At 44.6% G+C, this 15,068-nt stretch overlaps 1 protein-coding gene across 9 annotated transcripts in view; it reads right to left on the reverse strand.

Annotated features, from left to right (window-relative positions):
* Positions 1–4,756: 4,756 nt before the first annotated feature.
* Positions 4,757–15,068, reverse strand: part of CELF1 (CUGBP, Elav-like family member 1) — a 49,530-nt gene continuing 39,218 nt past the window's right edge. For 2 of the 9 annotated variants that reach the window (XM_008585266.1, XM_008585270.1), the window contains exons 10-14: positions 14,683–14,793; positions 13,755–13,940; positions 11,707–11,850; positions 11,073–11,239; positions 4,757–7,738 (exon numbers count right to left, since the gene is read on the reverse strand). In XM_008585266.1, the coding sequence (XP_008583488.1) occupies positions 11,112–11,239; positions 11,707–11,850; positions 13,755–13,940; positions 14,683–14,793 (569 nt within the window). In that variant the 3' untranslated portion in view covers positions 4,757–7,738; positions 11,073–11,111. Of the gene's footprint in view, positions 10,985–11,072; positions 11,240–11,706; positions 11,851–13,754; positions 13,941–14,682; positions 14,840–15,068 lie in introns of all 9 variants that reach the window. The other 7 variants (XM_008585267.1, XM_008585265.1, XM_008585269.1 and 4 more) reach the window with 4 other exon arrangements.

Below are 15,068 nucleotides of genomic sequence, written 5' to 3' on the forward strand. Positions count from 1 at the left end.
TAAGTTCCTCTCCCTTGGGGGCCTCTCTGCCAAGAGGGACCTCCTACAGCACAGGGCCCTGCAAAGCAGGTGCTGGCACCAACTTCCTCCCTGGGCAGGGTCCCTGGTAGGCTAACTTGCCAAGTGTAGAAACTGTATTAGCAGAATTCCTGTAAAGTATCTCTGAGGGACTTTGCTATTTTTGTTTCATGGCCACAGAGGGCCTAAGGAGAATTCAGGTACTGGCTGATGGCTAGCGGCTACAAAAATAAGTTATTTCCTTTATTCTGGAGTAGACAGAATTTCTATAAGATCAAGCTGCACACAACTCTAATATAGTAGGGGGGAAAAAGCCACCAGGAGGCTCTTGACAAAACAAGTGTAATCTTTTGGTATTTGTGCATTTCTCACTCACTGAATATTTATCTGCCAGCCTCTGTGAGGAACTGCAGGGCTCCAGGGAGGAATGAGATATGGTCCCTCCCTTCATCAACCCCCAATCTGGAGGTGGAATTTAAGCCAGGGCACCCCAGGGCACACCATAATGACTCCCCAAAGGAATACGCTCTGCAGGGACTTTGGAGTCAGGTGGGCTTAAGTTAAAATACAATTCTCCCACTCATTAGCCATGTAACAGAGATAAAAGCAGCTTCTCTGTGCCTCAGTCTCTATCTTCCTACGCTACTGGTGCTGGCAGGACAAGTGGCTATGATTAATAAATGGTGGTTATTCTGTTTTCTTAAAAGCAAAGCAACTACCTAGAACAGTCCTGACCCCTGAGTGTGATGATGGAAATGTTCTACACTGGTACCTCCCAATATGATAGCAATCAGTCACATATTGCTTTTGAATACTTGAAATATGGCTAGTGAAACTGAGGTACTAAATTTTAAATTTTAATTAATTTAAATAGCTACAGCGGCTAGTGGGTAACCCTACTGGACAATGCAGGTTGCAAAGACTGCCAGATTCAGGTTGAGGCAGATGATACAGCAGGAAAAAAGGCAGAGTAACGAGGAGAACTGGAAGGGACAGGGCAGCTGCAGAAACTTGGGTGGATTAAAAGCAGACAAGCTGGGAAGGGCTAGGAATGGCAGGGGCAGGTGGGACAAGGACAGTGCTGTGCCTAGTTTTCAAGCAAGAGGAAGAAGAAAATGCCTCAGGAGGTATGCTAAGACACAAAAGGCCACATATTGTATTACTGCATTTATATGAAATGTCTAGAATAGGCAAAGCTACACAAAGCAGACTAGGAGCTGCCAGGGGCTGGGAAAGGGAGTGAGAGAGGGGAGAGTAACCACTAATGAGTATGGGGCTTCTTTTCAGTGTGCTGAAAATGTTTTAAAATTAGATTGTGGAATGGTTACACAATTCTAAGAACCAATGAACGGAATGCTTTAAGTGTGTGAATTGTATAGCATGTAAATTATATCTCAATAAAGCTGTTTTTTAAAAACCCAGATTCCTGTACTAAACAAAACGTAAACAAAAGTCCCCAAACTTCAAAGGACTTCAGGTTAGTGGGATCCCCCAGAGTGGGGATGGGGTGGCCGAAGACAACTTGGCTGCAGGTCAGGATGGCCCTTCCCAATTGAATGTGGTCAATTTCGCACCCCAAGATTGGCTTTGGTTTTAAAAAACAAGAGCCCTCCCTACAGCTGGAGCCTTTACCAGTAATGAAAAAGTTAATGCATGCAAGAGAAATTAAACACCAGATGGTGTGGTTGGAAAGGACTCTTGAGAAGGAAGAAAAATGCTTGAAAATGGCAGAAGGTGCAAGAAAAAGCCATCTCCTTAAGGAAAATGTTATCAGACATTAGTTTGACATTCCCAGAGCTGAAGGGACAACCTGGTCTTTAATTTCCTTCCCAATGGCTTTTCCTCATTAAGTCCTGAGCTGCTCAGGTGAGCACAGTGTGTGGGTTAAGAAAGCTGCAAGCTGACCAAGAAAGTCAGGGCAGGAAGGTGGTGAAAAGTAGGCGCTGAGCAAGCTGCAGAAAGATAAAAGGGTTTTCAAAAGAATATAAACCATTTAATGAAGACACAGCTTTACAATTATAAAGATGCAAAAGCCTAACCTTTGAATAAAAAAGGTTAAAAACAGTACTTTTGGCATATTCCCTTTTTGGGGTAAATTTTCAAGTATGAGAATCAACAGCTTTTTAAGTATGATGTTAAATTGAAAGATGCTCAAGTTGCACGTAACATTCTATTTTTATATCAAGCTCATCTCAGGAACACAGGAATACCAAGACAAACCACCCTGCTCTTAGTCACAGGAAATCAAATCTGCACTAGACAGGAGAGAACTTCAGGTTTAACCACCCCCTAACTTGTGGAAAACAGGTCCAGGAAGCCTCTGACTTTCCATCCTGGCCCTCACTACACCAATCTCCCAAAGCATGAAACACATAACTGGTCGAGAAGGAACCCACTGGACATTTTATGTATTCATGGTTATGTAATATAAAGTGTATTTTAAAACATAACTAGGATATCAAACTTGTGATTTCACAAATATTAAGAGTCAGAATGAAATTAAGTTGAAAAAGTGCACTGCAAGTTGATTTAAAACATCAGGTGGTGATGGTTGCACAAACACTGTGAATGTACTTAATGCCCCTAAATTATACTCTGAAAAATAGTTAAGATGGCAAATTTGATGTTATATGAATTTTGCCACAATAAAAAAAGATAAACAATAGCTTGAGTTGGTACCAGATCTAGTGAAGAACTGTGTGGAAAGAAGCGCCATTAAGGAGCCCCCCCCCATGGGCAACACCTTGCAGCAGGATGACCATTTGTGAGTGTGTAGAAACCAGGAAACCCCTCAAACACTGAAAGAGCTGCTCTAAGGAGGGAAAAGCTCCAGTGAGACACCACCCAGGGGAACCACAAAAATTACAGGGTCCCCTAGACAGAGTGCAACCACCTGTGATGAGACCTAGGTTAACTAAAGCACATTTACTGGCTTTTGACTTATTTCTACCCAATAGAGGTTAAGACAAAGGCCTGAGGAGTCAAGCGACCTGTTTTCTCAGTGCACAACACCTTCTAACAGGCAACCCAATTTAACCTGTTTGCTCATCTATAAAATGGGGATGGAAACAGTAGCCACCTTCCAGTGATATAAAGACTGGAACATATAACGTGTAGGATTCCCACAGCACCTGACTGTGGTAAACAACGCCATTAGCTAGGATAATTACTTACATATCAATACCAAATTCTGATTTTTAAATATTTTTTTCACCTGTTTTCTTAGTTTTTTATTTTTTTCACAATTTTCTGAAATCTATTTATTAAAACATAATTGATTATACATATTTGTGGTGTACAGAGCTGAATGTCAATACCCGTGTAAAATGTGTGATGATCGGGCCGGCCCGGTGGCGCACTGGATAGTGCACCGCTTGGGAAGCACGGCGGCGCTCCCGCCCGAGGGTTCGGATCCCACATACAGACCGGTTCCCGCTCACTGGCTGAGCGAGGTGCGGGAGCAACACCGAGGGTTGCGATCCTGTAGCCGGTCCCGGTCCGGTCCGGGGGCAACACTGAGGGTTGCGATCCGTTGCCGGACACGGAAAAAAAAAAAAAAAAAAAAAAAAAAAAAATGTGTGATGATCAATTCAGGATAATTATCATATTCATCATCACAAAATGTAATCATTCCTTGTGTCCATTAACCAATTTCTTGTTAACCCCTTTCCCACCTCTAGTTAAAACATATTTTTAATGAATAAAAATGCAGAAGTGAATAAAAGAGCACTTAAATGCAGAATCTGGTACATAAAGGTTTTTTGGAGAGCAAGTGGACATGATCAAATGGGATCCAGTCTGTGAGGTGCTGGGTTAAATCAAGTCTGAGAGGCCTCTGTACTGACTGATTTCTCAAAGCCTTGAAAATGCCAGTATGCCCCTAGCACTAGAAGACAGGAGAACATTTCAAATTTATTTGGGTTCAGAACCTTCTTCACAGAACGTATCATGTGCTAGTACCCAACGCAACCCCCACTGACAAGAAGGCTGAGGCCTGGCCCACCCACAGGCCATCGGCTAGGTGTACTCCTCAGGCTCCAGCTTTACAAGGGCGGCCTACAAGGAAGAGCTGGGATCTTCATGTGAGGACGGCAGTGGCAGGGAAGGACCAGACACGGAACAGACAAGCTTATATTTTAGCTAGAGTGTGAGACTCCTGGCTCAGTAGCTGGCTGAACCTGCAGTTCTCAGAGGCCTGAGGAGGCCACAGTAAGGGCCTCACTTGGAGAGTGATTGAGCATTACTAAGTAGTAAACAGAAAGCATCTTAAAAACATGCCCTTCCGTGACCTTGTACTGTGGTCAGAGTGTGGGAAGTAGAAAATTAACCCCTTTGGTTCAGAGCTTTAGAGGCCTGGAGAGGAAAGCTGCCACGCTCTGGGATTTGCTGCTGGTCGCTGACTCCCAGGGAGCAAGGACTCTGCAGCATCAGGAAAGGGACTTGCCCCAAAAGTGGGGACCAGTTCTGTGGTGTGGCAGCTATCACTGAGAATGGGAGAAACACAAAAATTAAGGCTGCCAAAAAAGTTTTAAAGTGTTTCCATACAAACAAGGATCTTGCAGAATAATACAGGAAGGTGGGGAAGGCAGTTTTCTGGGGAGAAACTATGTTTTTCCCTTGGCATTGTTGGTGGGTTCAGCTGCATTAAAATGACACGAAGCCCAAGGCACTCACCCCTTCTCCTCAGGACACCACCAGCCCTGCCCATCCCCAACAATCAAAAACTCTGAAGACAACATCAGTTCTTCTCAAACAGTTTAATAGCAAATAAACAAAGGAAGGTACCACACTTGGCAGATACAAAATGACTTTTTGTCCGTGTGTCTGTGCAATTAGAACAGATTTAGGTTCCCCATTGGGACAAAAGGAGAAACACACACAAAAAAGGAAGGAGATTCCTTTTAAACACATACTCCCTTGCTCCAAACTTGTAACAATTTTTTCTTTTTTTAATCCACTACACAAACTCTGTGATTAGGTAAGAAAAGCGACAAGGGCTCTTCTTTCCTTTTTTTAAACCATTAAAGTAAAATCCATAATTTTCTACAGAGTACAACACAAGTTCACACAAAAAAGACATTTTCTTTTGCAAATCAAAACAGGAAAGAAAGGAAAAGCTCAAACAAGGTAAAGGAAAAGCATTTCTACGGCTGAATCACGACTTTGAGTTGATTGAATCCCGTTGTTGCTGCAGAACAGACTGTGCGTTTGGTCATAGTGGCAATTTTTTTTTCTCTTCACATTGTGAAATCACTTTACATTGTTTTCTAGTAGAAAAGGCAAAAAACTGTACAAAACCCCTAGTGTTAAATACAACGTTTGTACCAATAAAAAACTCACACAGGTTTGTCTCCAAAATGTAAAGTTTCTTTTTTTTTTTTCTTTTTAAATTATTCACAAAAAGCAGCTGGAAATCAGAAAGGCAGCTGCCGCTCCAGGGTCTCAAATCCATTAAAACCACCACAGAACAATTAAAACAATCAGAGAGAGAAAAGGAAAAGGAAACAACGTCCAACGTTTGGCATTTGGTTTTATCCACAGGTTTTCCCAGAGCTCCTCTTGGAATTGAAAGCAAAATATATTGGCAAACACGGCTTCTCAACACACAGGAAGGGGAGCCTCAGTGCCTCCTGCCAACAGAGGCGGCTCTGTGCAGTCAGACTGTGGGGCACGCGGCAGTCTCTCAGGCTGGAGTTTCTGGCCTCCTTCCATCCAATCACCCCTTCCAGGAAATTAAGCAGCCTACCATACACTGGGCCTCCGCTTGGCTGCCCTTTCCTCCTAGTAAGAGAGGCCTCAAGCATAATACTGGGCAACCTGCTGGGTCCCAGAGCAGAAATTCTGATGGGATCCCTTTCTTCATCAACCCCAGCATGGAGGATGCTAGACAGTGCTTCTACCTTTCCCACCCCCCGCCCCCCAGTCCCTCGGCTACCCCTCTCCACCCTTCCCTGGACAATCCTACTTCCAGCTCTCCCACCCACCAGCAGCTTAGGTCTGGGTGGGATCTATCCTAAACTCGTCCCCCTGCAACCTCTTCCCTCCACAGATCCACCCTGTGACCTCTAGTCTCCTCTGGCCTCTCCCCCCTCCATTCACATTCTTACTCAAGTTTCCAAGACCCTGAGGCTGGATGGTGACACAAGAGAAGAGGGTAAGTTCCCCTCAGGGAACCAAAGAACTGGCTTGCCTGGCACCCAGGGACAGTAGCTATTTGGCTCTTCACCCAATTGAAAAGCAAATCCCTGCTCTTACCCCCACCCCATTAGCTAAGCAAGAGCAGAGCCTGATGATGAGCTAGTGTGGGGTGGTTGGTGCCTAGGGCTGTAAACAGTGTGAAGACTGCAGTATTGTGCTTGTCACCAAGGAAGAGCCTGGCCAGTGTATTGCCGCTTAGTGCACAGATGGCCTCCAACGGGTAGTGAAGAGCACCCTCGTTTCCCTGGTGCTCACTACCCCTGCTGTGCTAAGCCCCTTGCCCACCCGCAGCCACCTTCTGGGTTCTCTTTCTGCTTCTCGAGCCTCTGCAAGCCCCCTTCCCACTCCTCTCTAAGCAGAGCAGCCAGCCTCCTAGATGCCTGCTGAGGCCTGGAGGCCACACGAGGTGACAGTCTAAGTGCACAGGCAAACGCTCTAAGGGCAATAGAGGAGAAAGTTGCCACTTCAAAACAAAACAATACAATCTTGAAAAAAATAATCAACCCCACAACAATTTAAAACAGCTTCTTTGAAACCCTTTTAAATCGGTCAGTTTTTGCACAAACTATAGAAAACAGAGAGGTGAAGGTGATATATACGAAGGTGTGAAGGAACAGCAGGAAACATGCAAAACTTGTTTTTTCTGGGCATAATCTTAGTAGGAAAGGAAAAAATTCAAAACAAAAAAACAGTACAAAAACAAAACAAAACAAAAAATCAAAGCATCACATTTTGCTGTGGAGACTGTAAGAACAAGCATGGAGGTGAGCCCCGTGGGGCTGAGGGGAAGGGCAAGAGGGGTTCAAGGCTCCCCACAGGGTTGCTCCAGGGGAGAACCACAAAAGAAAACAAGAAAAAGAAAAAGGGCTGGCTGGGGCCCAAACTGCAGCCTGCGGTCAAAAAAGGAAAGGGGGCTCAGGTGTCTTCTGCAGTTGAGAACTCAAAAACAAAAGTAAGAACAACACATGCGTCTCCTCAAGCCCCACAAACTATATCAGCAAAATGTGCTCAGGAGCCTCAAAGGTTTTAGTGACATCTTTTATTTCATTGTTTACTTCAAAGTTGTCTTTAAAACTAAGCACACAGAGAAACAAAGCCTAGAAACGGACTGGCTGTGTGTTCACAGAGATACAAACACCACACGGTATGTGCTAGTAGGGCTGCTCTGAAGACAATTACAAAGAATTGGAATCACAAAATCAAGTGGTTATCTTATGAAGTTCTAGAAAAATAGATTTTTTTATATTCAAATGCAAGTTTAAATATTTCCCCTTCAGCAGTCGTTCTAGCAAAACCAATTTGGCAGCACAAAAGGGAAAAAAAAAAAAAAAAAAAAAAAGGAAAGAAAAAAGAAAAAACAAACAAACAAACATAATAAAAATACACATCAGCATCAAAGATCAACACAAGGTCAAAGGTGAGAGTTCAAGCATCAGAGAAGCTGAAGAGACAGGGATTTGGACGATGTACTTGACGCCACATCGACATGCTTTAGGCACAACGATGAACAAACGGCAGGAATCTAGAAAAAAAAACAAACCAGAAAGAGGGAGACCCACTGAGTTACACAGAGCAATACATCCAAACAAAGAGAGAGAGAACAGGAACACTCACTGTGTGTACAGCCCTGAAATGAGGAGGCGGGGCAGGGCAGGGGTTGGGTAATGACAGGGAACTTTTGCACATGCTAACAATGGACACAGGGAGAAGTCAAAAAAGGACATGGAGGACACCAAGAAAACATCCAATTGCCAGAGACAGAAGGGAACCTAAGGCTTGGATTTCCCATGAAGCGCCCAACACGTTACGAGAAGAAAGTCTCTGGGGGAGCAGAGCCTCAGCCTCTCTCCCCATGCCCTGGTCAAGACCCAGGGAGAAAAAAAAGGTGCTGGCTGGAATGAGGAAAATTCTTCAGGGGACAGGGCCAAGATTTCTGTTCAATCCTACAGGATGGCCCTTTGTTCTCAGAAATCCAAGCTCTTAGCTTCCACACGGGCCCTGGCCACTCATGTGGAACCCAGGCGACAGTGGTCTGGCTGCATTCAAGGCAAATCAATTTCATGATGTAACCCAAGTAAGAAACAAAACTACAGCAGAAAACACATCGTAAGTGAAACCTCCACACAACAGAAAAGGACTGCATAAGACTTGACTGCGAGTCTCCACTCTCTGAGCTGAGCCCTTTCACACGTGAGACTGGTAGGGGAGCAGCTTCTTCACAAAACCATCTTTGGCCTGGGGAGAGAACTGTGCTCAAGGGCAGTGCTGCTGCTGTGCTAACTCACTGGGCAAGGGGAGGGGAGAACAGAGAGGAAAGCATAATCTCACCAGCTGGCTGCTTAAGCAGCCAGGACCCTGCTGGGTAAGTGCTCCTTTTAGAAAAGAGAACCTACAAGCAGGTATGAAATGAAGCCTCAAGATCTGCTATCAAAGGTGGGTAGATTGCACCTTTGCCTCTTATGTCATCAGGAAGGGAGTCATAAGGTCCCAGAGCCCAGGACAGATCTGTGGACAAATCATGGTGAAATGAAGGAGAGGGGAGAAGAGGGAGGGGAGTGGAGTTCTGGCCTCAGAGGAAGACAGAACAGAAGGTTAGGGAGCACAGCACCGGCAGCACCCTGTGGAGCACAACTCTTTCCTCTGCCAATTCACAGCATTAATGCCTTCCCCTTGGGCAGGTTAGCTGGGCTGCAAACGGGCCACAGAAAGTCAGTAGTTTCAATCATACACAGCACCCTGTGTGTACAACAATCACATTCTGGATTCTAAAAAATCCTGGCCTTTTCCAGAGATATAATTTAGGTAATAAATATTCTCCACCCCGGAGCTGTATAAAACTTCTATAAAAATAGAAACGACATTCTTGGTTCCAGCCGGTTGGGATTCAGAACAGCGCCTCCCCAACCTAGCATTTTTTTCTTTTTTTGTTTTCTTTTTTCTTTTTATTTTTTTTTTTTGCATTTATTTAAAAAAATCCCATCATGACCCTGGAAGCCTTTAGAACAGTTTTATCCTTTGAAACACAGGACACATTTCTCCCAGTGTGCAGAATTCAAGTTTACGTGGTTCAGCTTAAGAAGTGTATGTTTCATGTTTCTTAGAGGACAACAGACCCAAGTTATCGCTATGAGAAGGGAACAGCTGTCCCAGCTTCAATGGGATAATCCAACACCACCAACTACCTGTGCAACAGCAATGGTCAATCCCTGCCTGTTACCCTTAGGGACAGCATGACAAAGGAGAGAGCCCCCAACTGACTTAATAGTGAACCAACCCCTTTATTCTTATCTTTGCTGCTAGGGGTCTGGACTGATATATTCGTGAGGTTTAAGATTCCAGGGACCCGGGGACCCAGTCCCTGGCCGTGGCTAAGAGTCGTATCCTAACAGGGCTACTACCTCTGCCCAGGTGTACTTTCCCAACAGCACATCCTTCCTGGCTTTCCACTCCCACTGCATTCCTAGAAGCAGAGGCAGAGCCCAGAGGCTGTGTGGGTTACAGGCAAGAGCTGGAGTGAGACCTGTGGAGGCAGCAGGGCACTAACTGTAAGCATGAGGACACAAATGAACACAGTAATACTGAGGTAAATGAACACTAAATCCAGAGGGAGGCTGTAAACGTCCTGTTGTCTCCTCTGTCCCCAAGAGCAAAAGATGGGGCTGGAGTGGTTAGAAGAGGGGCTTGCCAGACCTCTGTGGGAATACTACAACTGGGACACCACAATCAAGGAGGCAAGCGTGGATTTCTGATCCTCATAAGTACTAAGTGCTGGCCACTGGCCAGTGCAGCATCCAGGCTTACAGGGACCATCTCACTCAGGTACACGGAGAAGCAGGCTCCTCCTCCCCCAACTAGATGGCTTTTGATCGCTCTGCTTAGGAGAGAAGCCCCCCTTCAGCTAGATACTGCAAGCCCTTCTTGGGTCTGCCTCAAGAGAAAAATGTGGCTTGGGATGGAGGTGACATTCCTAGCTGTGGTGAACCGCAAGGAAGGAAACCAGGCAATGTCTTCCATAGAGGCCTTCTTTAGAAGGACCTGTTGGAAATGGGCCACGGTCTAATTTGATGTTGAAATAAACTAAAAATGACCTCTTTGGCTGCTTTTCCCAAACAGCCGCCAGCCAGGCAGGGCCAGTACAATACCAATGACTGGCTGGGAAAACTGATAATGGGTGATGTCAAGCTAATTTAACAGGTGCTTTATTTCCAGAGAATTGTTAGCCCCTTTTTAGAAAACAGGGGCAGAAATCCAGGACAAGAATCTGAAAAATAGGTGGTAAAACTTCAATATTTCCCCAGAAAGCAGCTACGGAGGAGTTTTGGCCTCCAGCTGCCAGGGCATTAGGTGTCAAGTCACTCCCACCTCCTCCAAGGCCAACCCAACCTCCTCCACCCCCCACAGCTCTTGGACATCAGTTCTTACTTACCCACCCCCCCATACTCAGGGAGATTCTGGGGGTCAGTTTCTTGTTCCACTTAGTCCTCTCTCTTGGGGTGGTTTGGGCAAATTCTGATCATCTTTTTAAAATGTTTCCCCATTCCCCCTCCCCCAGGGTGGTTTGGTGTTGGTCCTTCTCAACACACACTGGTTACAAACACAGCAAACTTTAAATAAAGAAGGAGGGAAAAAAAAAAAAAAAAAAAAAAACCTCAGAATATGGCACCTAAACTCCAAAGTAAAACACCGGAAACCAAAGCACAAACTTGTCCTCTGTACGAAGCGAAATTCCCACAGAAGGCAGTAGCCGAGTCTTCACGGCAAGCTGTGCCTGCGAGAGTGGCAGGGATCAGGGTCCAGGGCTGTCAACACACAGCCTTAGGGCTTCAAATCATTAAGGGTGCTCCTCCCCCACTTACCAGAAGACCCTCTCACTCCAGTCTCAGAGGGGAGCACGCTCAGTAGGGCTTGCTGTCATTCTTCGAACGTTTGAGCTGCACTTTGAGCCGCTTCATGCCAATCTGAAAGCCGTTCATGGACTGGATGGCAGCTTGAGCCGAAACAGGATTGTCGTAACTTACGAAACCTGTGTGTCCAAGCAGAAACCTAGGTGAGGAACATAATGAGGCAAGGAGATTCTCAGTCCTCCTTACACAAGAGATACCCTATGTGCTTAAGTCTTAAATCCCAATTTTTCTCAGCAGGAACAAGAACTCTGGAAATTATATCACATGAAATATATGATATGTTCCTAACAGTACCGCTTGACATCTACATGGTAACTTAAGGTTTTTTTTGTTTGTTTGTTTTTTGGCAAGCCATTTTCCATACATTATTTTTCCCTCTGGAGCAACAGTATGGGTAGAAATCATTGCCTCCACTACAGAAACGAGAAAACTGAGGCTCAAAAAGAGGTCATGTTATCTACCCAAGGCCAAGTTAAGCAACAGCCCAAACTCAAATCCAGCTCCTTCTGCTATGAGCCCCTTCTCTTTCTTTCTCTCTGTGGTAAAACTTAATCTCACCCTGACACCAGAAGAGAAGACAACATACCAAAACATTTGCTCAGGTTTGTCTGTTTGTCTATAAAAACCTTGGCAGACACGACATTCCCAAAGGGCATAAACATCTGCAGCAGGTCCTGATCGCCAAACTCCTGGGGCAGATGGTAGATGAAAAGGTTGGCTCCCTCTGGACCTTCAAAATACCCAGTGATGGAAAAGAATCAGTATCAAGCATACTCACTGCTCTGTGCCCATGGTTTTTCATTTTCACTTGTATTAAAACTGTCACAATCCCAACAGAGATTCATTTGGAGAACTAAACTCTTTCTCTAAACACAAGGCAGGGAACTGAAGGGCAATTGCTGAAATAGATTCCTTCCCTCATCTTTAGCCATGCTCTGCTTCTTTGAGGGATATCAGAATTCCACCTTGAAGGAGGAGGGTGGGCTGGCATAATAAAGTAGGCAGACTTGTGTGTGGAGAAGTAAAACAGAGATTGGAGGCTCATAGAGGAACACAGAAAAGGAGGCAGAAAGAGGTTTATAAACAAAACAGGCTTCCAGATTGTGTCTAGAAACTATAGGGACTGCAAAGATTGGTAGTTGCCAGAGGCAGGGATTAGGGGTAGGGAATGACTACAAAGGGGCATGAGAGAATTTCCAGGGGTGATGGAAATGTTCTACATCTGTGGTGGTGGTTACAGGACTGCATGTGTTCATCAAAGCTCATAGAGCTATATACCAAAACGGGTGAATTCAACCATATATAAATTGTACCTCAATAAAAAAAAATTACATTTTTAAAAACGTGCCTATGATTAGCACTGAACTCAAAAATAGAATACACTTTCTTTATCCAACCATTTACATTCAACAATTTCTTAACCAAAGGGTTTTATTACAGTTGCAGCCCAGCCATTCTCCAGCCACCCTGGCATCTCTGATCTTGTCAAATATGTCATGGAATAGAACATTGTTGCCCAAGGGCTTCTGTCTTTGCCTTTCCTCTGCTCCTATGACTCTTCTTCCTCTAGATCCATGCAAGGCTGGTTCCCTCACTTCCTTCAGGTTTCTGCTTACATGTTGCCTTACAAAGAGCTTCTCTGAGCACTCTGCATAAAATGCAGTATCTCTAGCATTCCCTGAAGAACTCTTCAGAGCATCATATGAAACACCTCACCCTACTGGCCATCCACCAAAAACAAAACAATATCACTAAAAAACAATTTTTAAAAACACCTCATGCTTTCACACTTGTTTACTGTCTGTCTTCACTAAAATATCAGTTCACGAGAGACATCCCCCACTACCACATTCCCAGGGCATAAAACCATGATTCAGAGTGGGTGAGGAGGGACTGGACCAGAACTACTTGCTGCTGTGACAAGGAAGGATACTTGTCTCTCTCCTACATTAATACTTAAACCTTGCCAGGTCCTGGTTATTAAAACCCTGCTCAGTCAAATCTGAGAACAAAGTGTCAGCAAGACTTTCTATTCATATAAACCACCTTTAGGCCTCTTTCTGTCTAGAAAGCCTCTCCTGAATTTAATACCACTTATATCAAAGGACATAACTTCCCACTCCATCAACTCATGGGCCATAACTCTTTCTGTCCCATCACCCCTAAGGATGTCCTCAATTAGAACAAGCATTCACCAGAAAGTGAGGAAAATGCCAAATGATATAGTGAAAAGGGACACCTAGACAGAAGATTCTCTGACAGACTTATAATACGGAAAGGAAACTTCCTAACAAAAATAGATTCTTATCAAATGATGTCAGACACAATAAGGTATCTATTTCTTCATCTAAAAACTGCAGCCCCTGTTATAGAAGATATTTACAAGTAGATAAAAATAAAAAAACTGCAGCACCATACCAGGAGGGCATTCAGAGATTCTGATCTAAACCACAACCAGAAAACATTCCAAAAGCAGACCACTCTTCAGAGAGTTTCTTGGTCTACTCTTGACAATGTCAAAGGAAAGCGCTGGTCTGACCACCTAAATGGTTCTCTTGGCCTTTGCTCTGCCTTTCAGTTCTGGTGCAGACGGAGTAACACTCCCATCCCCGACCCCAATCCCTTCGCACTCACCTTCCTTCTGGCTTCCGGCAGCACCAATACTCTGCTGTGTCAACAGGTTCTGGTTGTACAGAGTGGGCAGCGCCGCAGCAGCATACTGCTGGATACCCGAGTAGGCCTGAGTGAGGGCCTCCATGGTGCTCCCAGTGCCGTTGGAAAGGCCACTACTGCCCAGGCCACCATTTAAAGCAGCCATTCCTTGGTTGGGGGAAGAGCAGGATTAACACACTGGAAAGACTCAACTGACGCCAAAGTCAGATATACCTAGGGACATCTAGAAGAGGGAAAACTCCAAAGTTCTCCCTTTCAACTCCCTCTTAGTTTCTCCCTGAGGAGGAATACCCATCTGACTGGTCAGATTTCAGGACCTTCACAAGGCTTTGCTTCTAATGGGGACATCAAAAATGCCATACCCAGTTGTGGCTCTCCCTGTTACTTTCTTCTACCACTACAAATAACTAGCTCCATTTTCTCTTTGGCTATTCTGCCATTTTCCCATACAGACCTGCAATGTGGTAGAATAACAGTACAGGGACAGGGGACTAAAATGGGTAAACATGATCTATGACAAGATGTGAGTAAATCTACCATCAAAATAGCAGCTAACATTTATTGAGTATATTCTATGTGCCAGGCACTGTAAATAAGCAATGTACTCATCAGCACTTTACCTATGTTCTCATTTCACTTCTTAATAACCCTTCAAAGTATTCTATTACTCCCACTTCATACATGAGAAAATAACCTTACAAAGGTGGTCTAAAGTTACAGCTAGATAAGCGGCAGAGGTGAGATTTAACTCAGGTCTGACCTGAAATTCCATGATTATTTCTAACTTTACTGGGCCACTCCAATCATGCCTAGTGCCCCTAACAGGGCTGTTCAAGATGTGCTACTTGCACAAAGGATGGCCTGATGACAGCCAGGGGCTGCCCCTTACCTGCCAAAGAGCCAACGTTGAGGCCAGCTGTTGCTCCAGCTAATGTCTGCAGGGCTCCAAGTGAGGCTATGGGGTTGACAGAGTTACTGCTGCTGGAGCTAGGTGAGGACCCTGCTATTAGAAATCCAGAAGTTAAACTCAAGTCATTACTTATTTTCTCCTTTCAACAGGAACAAAGCACAAGAGTGATACTATCCAAGTATTCTATTTGCAAACAGGTTTTCAGTTACTAATTCTGGTAACTGTCCTTGCAGGACAGAGAGACAAATGATGGTTAAATAAATTAAAAATTATGAGATTTATCTTAAGTCAGAAGATGACGTTTGAAAATCTACTGTTCATAGTCTGATCCTTCTGGAAGTGGATGTTAACTACATTCCAGAAAT

This window comes from Galeopterus variegatus, unplaced genomic scaffold (assembly GCF_000696425.1).
Source record: "Galeopterus variegatus unplaced genomic scaffold, G_variegatus-3.0.2 Scaffold3509, whole genome shotgun sequence".
NCBI classification, from domain to species: domain Eukaryota; kingdom Metazoa; phylum Chordata; class Mammalia; order Dermoptera; family Cynocephalidae; genus Galeopterus; species Galeopterus variegatus.